Raw genomic sequence first — 17,378 nt, forward strand, 5'->3', positions numbered from 1 at the left:
AAATAATAATAACAAAATAATGTTAAATAAAATAATTTTTTTAAAAAAGAGTTGGGATTTCAAGGTAGCCTTGCATGACTCCAAGCCCCCTCCCACACTATGTCACCTTATTACAGAGCAATTAGAGGGATCTCCAGGATCCCTTCTTGATCATTTGGAGCCTTGAAAGCACCCACAGGGATGGTGATTGTTTTTTCTAGATGAAAGCAGATTTCTAAAACTGACCAGAAGCAATTCCCAATTCCATTATTTTCCAATTTTAAACTCTACTCATTTTTTTCTTTTTTTTTTCTTTTTTTTTTTTGGAGATATTTTCACTGTAGGGCGCGTGCGCTCGCCAGACAGACAGAGAGAGACATAGAGACAGAAAGCGAGCAATCATCCCCCAGGGGGGATGGTCACGCCGCAATCCCTTCTCCTCCATTCTCCTCTCGGGATCTTGGGCACGCACGCACACGCGCCCGGCGTGAGTTTTAAGCCACCGGGTCCGGGACGTGAACCGCGGTCGACTACGTGGGAGTCCAGCAACATAGCCATTACGCTAACTGCTGGTTCCCTCATTTTTTTTCTTTTTTTAAAGAGAGAGTTTTGCCATAAGGTGAGCATGCTCACCAGAGACACAAAGTGAGAAACTACTACCCCTCGGGGGGAGTGGGGTGGATGACCATGCCACAATCCCTTTTCCATTCTCCTCTCAGAACCTTGAGAACACACACACACACATACCTGGTGTGAGTTTCAAGAGACCAGGTCCGGAACTCAAATGGCAGTCAACCATGTGGGAGTCCAGCACCTTAACCACTATGCCGCCTGCCGGCCCCCACAGTACTCATATTTAAAAATAAGACAGAGAAATGTGGTATATTATCTGTTGAACTTTATACTGGACTAGGGAGAAATGTCACATGTTGGAATTTTCACTTTGTAAGCTAAATAACGTGATTGACTGTATAAAAGAAAATGAAATAGATTTTTTAAAATGAGACACACTCTATCAGATGAGCTTTTTCCAATGTGAGTATAATATGAAATGGACTCTTACTCAAACTGACTTTCCATTATTTTAAGCATTCACTGCATATATGATTTACCATATCTGATTATTAACAGTTTCCCTTTAGTGATAATACGGCCCCAACGTTCTGTTCTTTACTACGTGTGCTTTTCAGATAGGTTCAGCCTATAGTTTTAGTTTGCCTCTAAATGATCTTAGTGAGTGTTGCCAAGGATATTTCTACTTGGAATCTCTTAGAACAGGCGAGGTAGATAGCAGTGTCATTCACCAGTAAGGACAACTGTCCATCCCAGTGATTGTTTTCTATGGAAAGAACAAGCCAGATCGAAGAAATTCTCCCAGCCACCATTCCTCAGAAAGACACTTGGCAGCTAGGGCATATTTAAGTCTAAAGAAAGCTCAGAACTCGGCTGCTGAGGGCATCAAAGTATGGCTACAGATGAAGAGCACCACCGAAAGTTCCTCTGCATCTTTTGGGGCTGAGGTTCAGGCCAGCTAGAAACTGGCAGAGAACTCTGAGACAATGGGAAGAGTAACACTGCAGCACTGGCCTCCTTATCCTCATTTATGCGATCCTCAGAGAGGTAAAGAACTTTATACTTTGTGTTGTCCTCCAGCAAAGCCTGGACACTTTGAAAGGCATTTGTCCAATGGAGCATTTCAATGACTTCCTAGTGTTTCCATTTTCATAGGATTTGTCAAATGACTACAATGATGTTTTCCAGAAGTTAAACAATGTTTTTTTTAATAGTTTTTTGTTTTGTTTTGTTTTGTTTTGTTTTGTTTTGTTTTGTTTTGCTGTAGGGTATATGTGCTCCCCAGAGAGAGAGAGACAGTTAAACTATTTTTTAAAAATTTGATGCAGGGGCCAGCAGATGGCATAATGATTATGTAGCTGGACTCCCACATAGCTGAATGAGGAAGCAGACCCAGCAGCTTAAAACTCATTCTGGGGGCATGCGTGCCCAAAATCCCAGGAGGAGAAGGGATTACTATGTGGCCTTCCCCCATCCCAAAAAGTTATTTCTTACTTTCTGTCTCTTAGTCTCTCTCTGTCTCTTTGGCAATCGCACATGCCCTATATCAAAAATCTCTCTCAAAAAGAAAATTTTTATGCAGGAAAAATTGTTTTTAATGGGAAAATAAGCCTAAAAAGTGAGTCAATTATAGCCAAGATTTGCTGAGTTTTAATATAATACATTCCTTCTATAATAGACTTGAACAGAAGAAGAAAAGATTCTGGGATCTGAAATATTCAAACTTTACATAATGAGCTAGGAATAGTCTGTCTCCTCAAATGGAGAAATTTAGAAGATGCCAAACATACAGATGCTTCAAGTTTGTGTTGTTTTTAAATACTTTTGACTATAGGCCCTACAGTGAGGAGTCTAATGCTCATTTTCAGTAGTGAAGATGGCATTAAAGTCAAAAACAGAGCCTCAGGCCACCCCAGACAAATGTGCCAGTATGCACGGAGTAGATCTTGTGTGTGGCATTCTTACTGAGCAGGGGTCCACGTTGTACCTTCCTGTCCAGCTTTGCTACCCTGTCGCTGCTCTGTCATCCAGCCTCGCTGATCCCCACACTCCAGCCTTCCAACTCTGGGCACTCTGTAAATAGGCCATGCGCTACTTTTGCCCTCTCATCTCTGTTTTAGTACAATTTTCATTCTTTATTTCTCAGTCCGTCTTATGCTCCCTGGTAGACTTGGCACCTTCCTCTATTTCTGAAAGGTAGAGCATGTACGTCTGTATTCCAGTATTTATCATGTGCTGTGCTTTCCTGTTTGAATATCCATTTCCCACCCCTGATGAACTTCCTAAGGACAGGATTGGGATCTTCTGCCTCTGGGCCCTGCCCCAGCCTCTGTACCATGTGTGAATGGTGGAGAGGATGCACTGCGGCCTTCAATCACGCAAAATAATTAGAGTATGTACCAAATATTTTCTTTATTAAGGGGGACATATTAGTTTTGCTATTTTAAAATTCATCATTTAGTTTAGAATCTATTACTAGAATAGCAGCAACCATGGAAAACATTAAATAGCTCTAAACAGAGATTATGACTATTATATAACAAAAATATATGTACAAAGTTTGTAAATAATTCCCATATCCATCAGGGGAAGATTTTTTTTCAAATTACCTTTTCATAGTATATGATAAAGTCTAATATTCAGAGTCTAATGGATATCTTGTTATACAAGAAAGTGTTTGCCGTATAAGCAGTAGAAGAAAACAAGCTACAAAACTGACAATATCCCAGTGAAATTAAAATTAGGAGAGAGAGAGAGTGTGTGTGTGTGTGTGTGTTTGTATTAGAAGTGTTTTTGTGGATCCCTTTCCCTTTTTTCTATACTTTTCTATATAAATCATCAACATTTATCATGTTACTTCTCTTAATATTCTGTAATCAAGGAATGAGATATCTTTTTGCTTTTTATCTTTTGCCTGAAACCCTAAATAGCTCATTTCTGCTCCAAGCTACAAAACCAAAACTGACAATGTGAAATTGAAATTAAAATTAGGAGAGAGAGTGTGTGTGTGTGTGTGTGTTTGTATTAGAAGTGTTTTTGTGGATCCCTTTCCCTTTTTTCTATACTTTTCTATATAAATCATCAACATTTATCATGTTACTTCTCTTAATATTCTGTAATCAAGGAATGAGATATCTTTTTGCTTTTTATCTTTTGCCTGAAACCCTAAATAGCTCATTTCTGCTCTTCTTGCTCTTTTCAATAGAAACATAAACCTAGTATTGGCATGGGCGGTGTGTTTCTGGTCATTTACGTTCAGAATTTTCAGAATAGGATAATATAAGATAGAAAATTAGACAGGCAATTTTCTCACTACTTTAAAATCAAGAAACAGTCATTTTATGAAAAAGAGATGAAAAAAGTATTAAAAAAACTCACCAATACATAGTATATAAGTGACAATGTGTTTCCCTACTTATCTGAAATAATGAAGGTCTTTAAAACAAATAAGCAAACTATGCTGCACAGTTTAATGGCTTGATGGCCTTGCCTTTCTTCACTTTGTCTTCTGTAGCCAATGCTGGAGTGGCCTTATCTTTTCAAGGAAATAGAAGAAAGTGAGATCTTTGGGTACCTATGACTGGAGAAAGAGAGAGACAGAGACACACGTATGTGCACACGCACACATACACACCACCGAGGCAGAGGACCTATACTCAGCAGAAGCAGCCTGTTCATTTCTTCAGTGCTAGGCCTGAGTCTGAGCAGGTTGAGTTCATAGTAGTTCTCATTCTTTGCAGCTTGAGAGTCTCCCTAAGACTCATCTTGTTGCCAACTTAGGAAAATCATTTCTCCTTGCTCATCTCACTCAGGGAAAGCAAACTAGCATTTCAAATGGCATAGCATATCAAGACCTCTGTATGACCTTCAGAATCCCCCCCTGCTGACCTACATGACCTCTGAGCATTTCCTCCAGCCTGGCAAGTGCCTTCAGGGTCCCTCAGCCACCTTCTTGCTGATTCCTCGCAGGCCGGATACCCAGAGCTGTGGCATCCATCAACCAGCACCTCTTGAGGTCGGACGATGTGGTAAGCTGCTGCCTCGACCTGGGAGTGCCCAGCATCTCTTTCCGCATCAACGGGCAGCCTGTCCAGGGGATGTTTGAGAACTTCAACACCGATGGGCTCTTCTTCCCTGTGATGAGCTTCTCAGCTGGTGTCAAGTAAGTTATGTCTGTGGTTTCATGGTCAGTAGCTATTACCCCACCTCTTCTCCACTCCTATGAGATGAGGAGCCGATACTCCCCTTCAGGGCTTTAGCACTATGAGCCAAACTCAGCTAAAGAAAAAGGTAATGGTGAAAGCATGAGAACCAGGGTCATTTAGTCTATCTATACTTGTTAGACACATACCCTCTGCCAGGGGTTATGTGAGGGTACTTTAGAAAGTGCGAGAAAGGGATGGAATGGTGGCACAGCGGCAACACAGTGCTCTGCGAAGCAGACCCATATGGGACAGTTCCAGGTTCATGTCTGAGATGTTCCAAAACACATGAGACGTGTGTGTGTGTGTGTGCCGATGATCTAGGTCTGGCTGAGGCTGGGAGTAAACCACGGTGTGAAAACCCTGTTGAGAGTGCTTGTCTTCGTGCGTGTGTCTGTCTCTCGTTCCTTCCCCCTCCCTCTCTCCCTCTCTTACTCATGAAACAAAGAGAGACACTTCTAAATATTTTTATAGAAAAATGAAATTGAACTATGGGTTTATTTTAGTGTGAAAAAATGAAGCCCTTGCATGATATTTTGGGTTGTCTTTTATTTTTATGCTTTATTGCCAGAGAGCATGTGCACTCACCAGAGAGAGAGGGGGAAAGAGAGAAAGCATCCCGCAACAGGGCATGGTCACATTCAGTCCCTTCTCCATTCTTTTGGAATTTTGAGTGTGCATGCACATGTGCCAAGCATTTTTCCCAAAGCACTGGAACCAGGACTCAGCCTATGTTCAGTCATGTGCGATTTGTCCCCTTAACGACTGCACCATAGGGCTGGCCTATAGTTTGTTTTTAATTAAAACACATTTTTCATAAACTTTCTGAAATCCCCTTATACTACATACTCAAAACCCTGTGTAGAAACTTGTTTTCATAATTATAAAAGTATCACATTGTTCATTGTGAAAAATGCTTTAATAGTTATAAATAATACAATAAAAATCAACATTTTTATTTCCCCCCACATTTTTTTGATTCACAAAATTTCCTAAATAATCTAACTACTTTCAATAGCAAATTCAGCTAGTATATACATATCTGTGAATACATATTTGACTTTAGGCATGAAACTCTGAGTAGAATGAATATACTATAAGGTAGCACCTAGCTGATGCTATATAGCTTAGTATGGTCATTAAACAGGTATTTTTTACTATATTTTTAATTTCAAGAAAAGAAGTTTTAGCTTTAATAAATCAAAGAAATGCTAAGAAACTTTGCTTGAAACTTAAAGCCACAGAACAGGTTGGGATTCTGTTCAAATAGTAGGTACATGAACCTATTGGCAGCTCAAGACAGGACAAAAATCCTTAAAATGAGAAAACAAAGCCTAGAAGAAAATTAGCAATGTTTTAGTCAAAAGTCATAAAATTCTATTTCACCAGTTCAGTTTCATGTACTTTATCTTCTGTTGTGGTTTGATCTTCCCGATTAAATTCTGGGATATAATATTCAACTCTAGACTTGTCCCTATGATTAAGTCGACCATTTTCTTAGTTTTTGAAGTCTTATTTCTGTGTGACTGTATTTAATTTTCCTGGTATAAGCACTCCTTTGAGAACTTCTTGGAGGTCTGGTCTGGTGTTAGTAAATTCTTTCAGGTTTTGTTTATCTGAGAATGTTCTTGTCTTTTCTTCCCATATAAAGGATAATCTTGCTGGGTACAGAATTCTTGGTTAAAATTGCTTTTCCCTTAACACTTTGAATATATTTTCCCATTCTTTCCACACTTGCATTGTTTCTGATGCGAGGTGTGCTGTCAGCCTGATGGGATATCCTTTATAGGTAAGTTGCCGTTTTTCTCTTGCCAATCTTAGTTTCTTGTCTTTGTCTTTAGTTTTGGTCAATCTGGCTATAATGTGTCTTGGAGAAGATCTTCTTGGGTTGATTCTATTTGGGGTCCTTTGTATTTCTTGGGGCTAGATCTTTGAATGCCTCTCTAGGTTTGGAAAGTTTTCTTGCAGGATTTCATGGACTAGATTATCAATGCCCTTATGAGTCCGTTCGCCTTCTGGGATACCAATTATCTGGATGTTTGGACATTTGATGGTATCTAGTATTTCTGATATATTATTCTCATGTTTTTGGGCAATTTTCTCAGTCTTCATGGTGGATTTTTCTAGGCCAGCGATTCTGTCTTCTACATCTGAGATTCTACTTTCTGTATGATCTAGTCTGTTTTTAATACTTTCACGGGAGGTTTTGTCTTCCTGTATTATAGCCTTCATCTCTAACAGGTCCATTTGATTATTTTTTATAGTATGCATTTCCTTTTTTAGATCTTGCAAGAATTTCCTCACCTCCTGGAACTCATCAGCTCCCTTCTCCTGCCTCTTCTTTTCTTTGATCTCTGTTAGCTTTGTCACTATGAAAATTCTAAATTCTTTATCTGACTTTTTCATGAGTTTTAGTATACTGTCTGAGGATGAAGAGGAGTTATTCTTTTCTCTTGGAGGAGAGGTATTTTCTTGCTTTCCCATATTTCTTATGACCCTGTGGTGCTTTCTAGTCATCTGATGGATGGTATGTTTCTTCCTAATACTTGAAGTTAAATCTGGACATTCAGAGGTGTGCAGGAGGAGGTGATCTGCAATCTCTTTTCTGTTCTGTTTTCACTCTTTGTGCATCAGATTCAGTGAGAATAGAGGAATATTCTGACCCTAATCATATTCAGATATTTGGATCCTGTTCACTTGGACACGTCTAGACACTTAGTGCATAGAGGCTGAACAGCCAATGAATAAAAGAAAAAGGAAATAAAAAAGGATAAATAGGGACCAGCAGTTGGTGTAATAGCTATGTTGCTGGACTCCCATTTGGTCGACCGCAGTTCAAGTCCCAGACTCAGTGGCTTAAACTCATGCCAGGCACATGTACGTGTGTGCCCAAGATCCCAAGAGGAGAATGAAGAAGAAGGGATTGCAGAATGGTCATCCCCCCCCCCCGGGGGGTGTGGTGATTTCTTGCTTCCTGTCTCTCTGTCTTTCCGGCAAGCACATGTGCCCTATAGCAAAAACCTTTCCCAAAAAAAGAATAAATAATAAAGAAAAAAGGAAAAGAATCAAAGAAGAAAGAAGAAGAAAAAATTTTTTAAAAGAATAAAAAAGATAATAAAAAACTTCAGATTTTTATTTTAAAAAGCAAAAAATGAAAACCACATGCCGCAAGTGTGCCACACAAAAGCAGTATTTTATAGCTGAAGTTCGGGATCCGTCTGAGGATGGGCCTGGGTTTGTGCCTTTCCTAAGTGGATAGGCAAAGGCATCAATTAGCACAATAAAGAAGGGGCTTGAGAGCCTAGAGAATACATCATCTTACAAAAAATTAGAAGACACAGGGAGACACAGAGAGACAGAGAGAACTGGAGAGAAGGAAACAGAAGTAGCACTACCCACTAGAAATGAATGTGGAAGGAGAAGTCTCAGCAGAAAATCTTCATTTTTAGTCCCTGAAAGCAGTATTTCACAGCTGAGGTTTCCTAGCCATTTTATATCCCTGGATTATAAAGCGATAGCTACTGATTGAGTGTGAAACTGGAGAAAGCATAGTTAGGATCATGGTAGTGTGCAAGGAAGTCACTGGAAATGACCTGGAAGGAGGAGAGTTGGGGAGAGCAGGGGCTTAGAGCCAGGACCATAGTAAAACCATTTCAGAGCTCCAAGCATCCAACTAAGGGGATTTCCAGAGTGAAACCACTGTAGTAGCACCTCGTGTGAATTATAAACTAAGATACCTTAATGTACTTTCCATAGGGGGATAAATACTTGGTTCTTTTTAAATTAAATAAACTATGTAGAAGTAAAGAATTATCTTTGTGGGGACCAGCAGGTGGCATGGTGGTTAAGGTGCTGGACACTCCCACATGGTCGACCAAGGTTTGAGTCTCAGACCTGGCAGCTTGCTTTCTCACTTTCTTTCTCTCTCTCTCTCTCTGGATCTCACTCTGGTCTAATTAAAATGAATGAACAAATAAAAAATTAAATAATTCTTAAAAAAAAATTATCCTTGAAAAATGATACAAAAACCTTTGGAATTTGAGACAGGCTAGTGTGTATGTATAAAAACACATGCATATTCACAAATACAATCAAATTCACGGATGTAATATATTGAAATTAAACATTAATATTGTTTGGCATTCTTTTTTTAAAAAAGAGATTTTTGATGTAGAGCATGTGCATTTGTCAGAGAAAGAGAAAGTGAGAAATCACCCCCGCCAAGGGGATGACCACATTGAAATCCCCTCCCCTCCACTTTCCTCTAGGATTTTAGACACACACACACACATACACACACACACACACACACACACACACACACATACACATTTGCAGGCCCTGCATGAGTCTCAAAATGCTGGGCCCAGGACTTGAACTACAGGCCACATGGGAGTCCAGTGCCTCAATTACTATGCCACCTGCTGGCCTTCTTGTTTGGCATTCTTTTTTTTTCTTTTTTTGGAGAGGTTTTTGTTTTTGTTTTGTTTGTTGTTTGTTGTTGTTTATTGTTTGCTATAAGGCACGTGCACTCGCCAGACAGAGAGAGACAGAGAGACAGAAAGCGAGAAATCACCCCCCAGGGGGGATGGTCACGCTGCAATCCCTTCTCCTCCATTCTCCTCTCAGGATCTTGGGCACGCACGCACATGTGCCTGGCGTGAATTTAAGCCACCAGGTCCGGGACTCAAACCGCAGTTGACTATGTGGGCGTCCAGCAACATAGCTCTTACGCTAACCGCTGGTCCCTGTTTGGCATTCTTATAACAGCAAGAGAACTATTCTCCTAACTCTGTACAAATCTCATTATGGATTGAAGCCAGAGAAAATTTCATTAGCCCCAGTCCCTATATTCTAAAGACTTGAAAGGTTTTTACCTGTGTGTTTCTGTGCTGAGGATATTTCATCCTAATCCCTTTATTTAAATATGGCTTAGCATACTGACATCCTCACTGACATCCGTATGAGCATATAGAACACAGAGAGTGTTACTGGGAGACAGCAAGGACAGAGAACTTAATTGGAGCAAAGGGTCTCTGGCAGTCAGGAGGAACTCCGTGTAAGTCTCAGTGGCCATCTTCCCCTCTTTACCCCCTAAGAATGAAGAGAATGAGTAGAAATCTAAATGGAACAGCACTGGTTACCCACTGCTTGACTCAGTGTCTTCTCTGGAGAAATAAGGTCATTCTGAGCACTTGGTTCCCAGGACTGTATTTGCTGGGTATCTGATGACTTTGGTCAACCATCATTAGTGATCTTCCTGTTTTTATTTGCTTGGATCACATCCCACTCACTCATTTTTATTTATTTTCAAAGAGAGTGCACTTATTTCCCAGGTATCTCATCTAATAAAACTTCGTAGTAGATCAGATCTTTGGAGACGGGATCTCCTCTAGTCTGCTAGCTAATGGACTTTTCCTGTAATTTGTGTTTAGACAACAGTACATCTGTTCTCGCATGTTGCATAATGATTCTTAATCATCAGCTCATTCATTCAGTATCCCTCAGAGCAATGAGATCGGATTTTTATGTCTGTGATTTTTTGGGAGGCCCTGAGGGGTAGTGGATATTTTGAAATCCTTTCTTGACAACAACAACAAAAACTAACTAGTGGGTAAAAGGATACACACAGAGACATTTCTAGCACCTTGTGTCTAGATCAGCAGATTATGCTGCCTGATGGGGGCACAGGTAAAGAGAAGCAAAGTTGCAAGGTAAGAAAAATTAGAAGTCTGACCATTTATAAAGCATGACTGTTAAGAGGATTTAAGAAGCTGAAGGGTCCAGATATGTTGAGTTACAAAGTCAACAACTTAGATCTGAGAGCTTTTTGCTTACAGCAGCTAAACAGGTGCATGATAAAGTGAAGTGTCTTGATTTCACTCAAGCTTCCTGTCTCTCAGGAAACTCAGCTCTGACCTATTCCTGTCCTTGGGTCTCCCAACATGATATGATTCAAAGAGAGGGTAAAGTGAACAGAATCTGCCTAGTTTGGAAACGTATTGTACTGAGATACATCTAGTCAGTTACATGAGGTTTTTGGTCAGGGCCAGTGCTGGTTTTGTGTTGGAGAATAACAAACTGGTTTATTTTCACTTTGGAGCAAATGGGATTGTCTTAGTTCATTATTGTGTTGCTAAATTGAATTGCCTGAGACTAGATGATTTATGAAGAAAGGAGGTTTATTTGGCTTATGATTCTGGTGGGTGTAAAGTCCAAGAGCACAGGGCTGGAATCTGGCCAGCACACATCATTACGTGGCTGAAAGGAGCAGAATGATCAGCAGGTGTGTGCAGCATGTGTGGCCTGCAGCCAGTAATCTTTCTTTTATAGCTCCTCACTCAAAAAAACTAGTTTCTTCCTGCAAGAGGGAGAACTCACTCCTTTCTGTGAAATACTATCCATCTGTTAGTGAGTGCAATACCCTCCCTCCCCACTAGACCCAACCCCCTGAAAGTCTCCATACCTCTTGACACCATTACATTGAGGACCAAACTTTCAGCATATGAACCTTTGGAGAGAAAAGCATATCCAAGCCAGAGCTGGGAACAATATACCAACACTTACATCAACTGGCTAGATATGATTTGGTGTTCAAATACAATAGTTCTCTGTACTATTTAATTCAGTTGTACAAAAAGCTAGAAAGAGAGGGAACCAGCAGTTAGCGTAATGGCTATGTCACTGGATTCCCCCGTAGTCGACTGTGGTTCGCATCCCGGACCCAGTGGCTTAGAACTCAAGCCGGGTGCGTGTGCGTGCGTGCCCAAGATCCCGAGAGGAGAATGGAGGAGAAGGGATTGCGGTGTGACCATCCCCCCTGGGGGGTGATTTCTCGCTTTCTGTCTCTATGTTTCTCTCTGTTTGTCTGGCGAGTGCACGCACCCTATAGTGAAAACTTCTCCAAAAAAATTAGAAAATTTAAAAAAAGTTAGAAAGAGAAATCAGGATATTCATTCCAAGTTAATTAAAGTATCTCAGTGAAAACACATGTTTTAGTAATAAAATCTAAAATAAATGATCGTTTCACCCCATACTATTGAGTATTTGTCTGATTTTGTAGCATCTCTCCGTGAGGTGCAAGGTGTCATGCCCATCTGGAGAGAGACTCTTCTTCCCTCAATATAGCAGCATTCAGAATTGTCAGTCCTGTTCATTTTTAACTTCTGGGTTGTTTCCAAATTGGATTTCTCATTCATTTCCTCCCATTTAATAATCTCGACTAAGGTCATAGTCCTGAATTTTCTTATAATTTTTTTAAAATTAAAAACTATGTTGTTAATAATACCTAATTAGAATGTCCCTGCCAGCAGTCATTGAAGAGCAAGGCCACATGAAGAGCAAAAATCTTTTTCAATTAGATTTACCCACAGTGAAATCAAAGGCAGCATGAATAATTACCAATGAAACCCACAAATCAATGTGTACTCTCTTTTCTGTTATGAATGCGCTTCCATAGTTGTGTTCTCTGTGGTTTGTTTATGGAGAGTATTATTAGTGCAATAGTGTGGTAGACCCTCAATGTTAACCCTATTCATTACAGGGCAGATTCTGGGTTGAGGTATGTCTTCCTTGGAGCCCACCCAAGAGGCTGAATTACTTAGATGCCAGGAAGCTCTTATGAAAAGATGGTTTCATCTCTACCCTCCTCCAAAAATGGCACCATGGCATGAATCACATAACGAATGTCACACAGAGCCACAGTACATGGTGAAATGTAGGTGCCACTTTTTGTTTTGCAAAATTGATGAGTTCATCACTTTAGTAGAATATATTTTGTAACTGTAGTTCAAGTCCCCCTAGATCTATCATATCATCTTACATAACTCTTTTTACCAACTCTTCCTAATTTATAAGAACAACACTATCCAAAGGCGGTTGGTATTTGCGGTCGCTGTTTGTCTTCTGTTGGTATCCACCAGACTTGGCTAAAATTCAGGTAACCAACAGCTTAGCTATTTCCAGCTTGCTGTGGTCAATGCTGTGGAAATTATTGCTGAGATAAATATACTTCTGCGGAGAATATGATGAGCGCCGGCTGGATTGCCCTGGGCTTTCATCAAGCTCTAGCCAGAAAGAAATATGAATGTGGGAATGTGCATAAGTCAGACTGTTCTCCAGTCTTAGCGATATGGACCTAAAGATGTGATTGTGAATCATGACTTATAAACTGAATTCAGGTCAGTAAAAGCTTGCTAATTTCTTCTCCTCTTAACCACATCATGTATCCTTTTCTTCTTTGGAATGCTATCCCCGCTCTCTGGGAGGGATTCAGTAACAGATAAGAGTAATGAGACATCCAGTAACACTAAAGTGACTTCACATGTTTACTAGAAGCTATGAATAATAATAATACAGCCCAGTAAAAGGAAAATCAGTCACCTCTTTTGAGCATAACAAAGCTTTGCTTTAATTTTTCCTAGATTTTAATTTATGGGTCAGCCTTTCCAATCTGAGAACTTGCTGTAAGTATTCTCATCTCTTCTGCAAATTAGCAAGCAAAATTGCACAAGTATTAAAAGATGAAATTGAGGGGCCAACAGGTGGCATAATGGTTACGTTGCTGGACTCCCATGTAGTCAACTGCAGTTTGAGCCCCCGACCCGGCAGCTTAAAACACACTGGGCACGTGTGTGGGTATGCCTAAAATCCCGAGAGGAGAAAGGAGAAGAGATTGCAGTGTGGTCATGCCCCCTGGGGAGGGGGATTGATTTCTCACTTTTTGTCTCTGTCTCTCTGGTGAGTACATGTGCCCTATAGCAAAATTATCTCCCCAGGGAAAAAAAGATTAAAACACTAGTGGAATTTTTCTTGAAATTTGTCCTGTATTTTCAAGATTTGTCAGGTAAATAAAAATTTCCTCTACACCTCCCAAAATGTCAACATTTCTAGATGTCTATTAGTGAATCTGTTGCCCATGTCTGAAATAAAGGAATCTAAGGACACAGTTGCTTACTGTAAACACTTTAGGGGGAAAAAAAAAATCTTTGAGCTCTGATGGGATGTCTGAGTTATAGGAAGAACCCAAGAAGATGATACAAATGTTTTAGTGGAAGAATTCAAATTGATTAATGAAATTGATTTTTCAAATCTATTAATATAGAGAAAAACCTGAGGATAAAGGACTAATTTTATGAACTCAATTCTTTTCGAAAAATTTACTTTAAATTTAACATTTAAATATGCCTGGAGATTCAGTAGATCCAAGGAGCAGGGAAGAAGACATCTAGAGAACTTACATTCTAGGGGGACATTTCTCATTTAAGAATGAAACAAAAGATTTAAAAGATAGGATGTGCCCAGTCATTTGTTTCTTAGGGAAATAGACTAGGTAGGTGTAATTTTATTATTTCTCCTTCTTCCTCTATAAATCCATATTCTGGACTTCTGAAAGCCCTCATCATGTTTGTAGGCAAGTCCTATAGCTATGATTGCTCCTTTCAGGAACAAAACAATCTTGTCAGTGATTTGAAAGTTTCTTCTATTTGAATATAGAATGCAGAGCAAATCCAGTTTCAGGTGTGAGCCCCCACCCCCCACCTTCAGGCCAGTAGTGTGAGGTCGGCTTCTTCTCGCCATCAGTGTGCCTCCTCCCAGGTTATTCTGTGCTTGTTTCAGATCCGACTAGAGCTGAGCCCTGGGGTAGAGGCCTGGGAGAGAGGCCCGTCCTATGGAGTTGGTGCTGGTGTCATGTGCCAGCAGGCCTTTGTACACAGTTGTACAACTGCTGTCTCTTTCTTCTTTCCGTGGTTTTCTTAGCAAACCTCAGGCTGGACGCCACCTACCACAGTTCTTTTCACATAAGCCTTATCACCTCCACTGACAGCTCCCTCTTACTGACCCCGAATCTCCTCCTGCCTCTCCCTCCACCTCCCCTGCTGCTGGGTTCTGACCTTTGTTCAGTCATCTGCCTTTCTGTGCAAAGTCCCTTTTGAGATGACTGACAAAAGCTCATCTATGGAGTTACATCTGGCCTTGCAGGGATCTTGCCCCTTGGCATTCTCTCAAGCAAAAGGGTAACTCTTTCTTGCTCCCTCTGCCCTGGCACCAGGCCAGTGTGTCCCTCACTAAACTTCAGGGGACATTGGTCAAGCATCCAAGTAGTTCCTTGAAGTCCTCACTCCTTGACTTCAGATAGGGTGAAAGTCCCTCCCTTTTTCCCTAGCAGTTCTCTCCAAACTGATTTTTTTCTTTATCCATCTGGGATGTGATGTGGGCTGAGGCTGATAGAACTGGTTTCCGTTTTCTGGTAGATCCTGAATAGCTGACCTAGCACCTCATTTTATGATGTGAAAATAATTAGCATCCTTGGAATTATGAATTTTTCAGACTTGCCTTTGGAACTTCTGTCAAAAGTCTGAAACAGTGGGGAGCCCACTCTCGTATACTTAAATAATTAAAGTGAGTTTCAGGCATTTTATTTCCTTCTATTGATTGATCCCTTAAAACTTTGTCTCTAGTTATTTCCTTTGACCTCATCAATCCTGATTTCCCTAGGCAAGGTATGGAGGGACCACCAATATTGGTGGTGGTTCTGTGGACCCCTTCCCACAGACTGAGCCAGCTGTTTGTAGGCAAGGAGGGAAGAAACCATAGACTGAGGACATACCTGGGACTGGTTCCTGTTCAATCCCACCTTCCAGGGAACAGGTCTGAGCTTCTGAAGCAATCCAGGACCATTTTTTTACACAACAAAGCACAGCGTAACGATGTATGAAGACCAAAACCTCAGTAAGCAGTAAACACAGATTTCTGCCTATGTTCATTTTTCATTTAACAATTTTTGTGGCCATCAAAAGTGATAAAATTAAGATTTACGACCAAATTATCACCCTCCTTTTAATAACCAAATGTAAAAACAGAAAGTACTGCTCTCTTTAAATGCTGCATGAAACTCTTCCTTTCTTGGTTTATTATCTATTCAGAAGATTTTAAAATGTAAAAGAAATTTTTAAGCTAAACAGAATTGGCAAGAGAGTTCATACATAATTAAGTCCACATAAAACTCCTCATAAGAAACCATGTACTTGTTCTCGCACTCTCTACCCTAGAGAGTAACAGAACACCCTTGCTGTACACATTCCCAGGCATGCAGCCTCTCACAGAAAGGATGCTCAGTGAGAGAAGAGAGGCAGAAAACTTCCCACACCAGTTCTTTGCTGAGAAAGATCCAATTTTATCCCGTGTTGTTAACCTGTCAGTAACACAACGTTATGTTGCAATTGCATTGGGAAGTTCTCAACAAATCATTTCAAGGCTTAGTCATTATTTCCTGAAGGTTCACTAAATTAGTAACACTGCAGGCTAATGACTCAATTTCGCTTTGATGTCATTGTTCATATTCTTAATACACATAGATTATGCCCTATTACATAACACTTAATGCAGGAACATTCACATGGGACTATTGTGGTTCTAATTCTATGTCATCATTGTTAGCACTTTGCAATGGGAAAGTAGGAGGTTTTGTATGAATTCTATAATTAATTTTCAAACAATATTTTATAAAATGCTGTTTGGATGAAGTATCTTATTGGGAAAGGGAAAAAAGAAACATTTCTCACTACGGGAGATTTTTATTTTCCAGTTTCATAACGAGACTATTTCCACAATTGCAATTATGCAGCCAACACTGATTCTCTCTTGCCAGGCTGTCTTGCCAGAATGTTCTAGATAAAGGAACTAAAGCTCCGTGGAGAGTCCTACCACGAGAGCTTTGTTATGTTATAACCTTCCTCTGAAGACTCTTCCCCCTCCACAGGTGCACCTCAATCCACCAGCAGTTCCTTAGCAATCTTAATTCTAAAACAAAATTGGAATCTGGTAGTTTAGACCATCTTGGTCCACCCCCCAACCCCTCCAACCCCCATGACTACTTTAAATCCTCCCAACTAGTCCCTAGACTATCTACATAGGGCAGTTAGAAGAAATCTTCTAATGCAGAGGGTCTTCAAAAAGTTCATGGAAATGTGTATTACAAAAAAACTACGCACAGATTTCAAAATTTTTGCACCAAAATAAATTTGTGCTTTTAAGTATATTTCTCGGGATTTTTTATTTTAAGTCTCCTTGTATTTCCTCTCCCAAAAACCCATCAGCAACTTCCCTACTGGAATAAGACCTTAACTCTTTGACAAGCTGACAGATCCTGCTGATACAGCCCTCCCCCTCCCCCTTCATTTTCTGCCCCTGGTTGCGTTTATGCCCACCCAAGCTCTTCCCCACCTCAGAGCCTTGGTATATGTTTTTCTGCCTGAAATTTCTTCCTCCTGGTCTTGAACTTGTGGGCTCTTCTGCAGCCCTCAGAGTTAACTCTTGTGGCTTCTACTCAGAGAAGCCTTTCTTAACATCATGTCCAAGAGTCACCCCATTTCACACCTCCATCTTTACTCCCGCATCAGATGTTTCCCAATCAGTAATTATGCGTGTTTGTCCACCGGAATACCTAGACTGCAATACCAGGGACAATGCATTGCTGAATCTTGGAGCAAAGATAACTGCAAGTTACATAGGCTCAATAAATAACCTGTTAAATGAAGAGAGAGGTAGTGAATGAATGTTGTATGCAGACACTGTACACAGATTTTTTTTCCCATGTGAAATTATTGTTGAGCCTCCAGGGCA

The 17,378-nt window shown here is 40.3% G+C and overlaps 1 protein-coding gene across 1 annotated transcript in view; it reads left to right on the plus strand.

Annotated features, from left to right (window-relative positions):
- LOC102495495 (ryanodine receptor 3) overlaps positions 1 to 17,378 on the plus strand; it is a gene marked incomplete at its 3' end in the record, with an annotated part of 299,734 nt that overhangs the window by 160,040 nt on the left and 122,316 nt on the right. The window contains exon 20 of the mRNA XM_006156625.1: positions 4,522 to 4,714. Within this exon, the coding sequence (XP_006156687.1) occupies positions 4,522 to 4,714 (193 nt within the window). The remainder of the gene's footprint in view (positions 1 to 4,521; positions 4,715 to 17,378) is intronic.

This window comes from Tupaia chinensis, unplaced genomic scaffold (assembly GCF_000334495.1).
Source record: "Tupaia chinensis unplaced genomic scaffold, TupChi_1.0 Scaffold000510_1, whole genome shotgun sequence".
NCBI classification, from domain to species: Eukaryota; Metazoa; Chordata; class Mammalia; order Scandentia; family Tupaiidae; genus Tupaia; species Tupaia belangeri.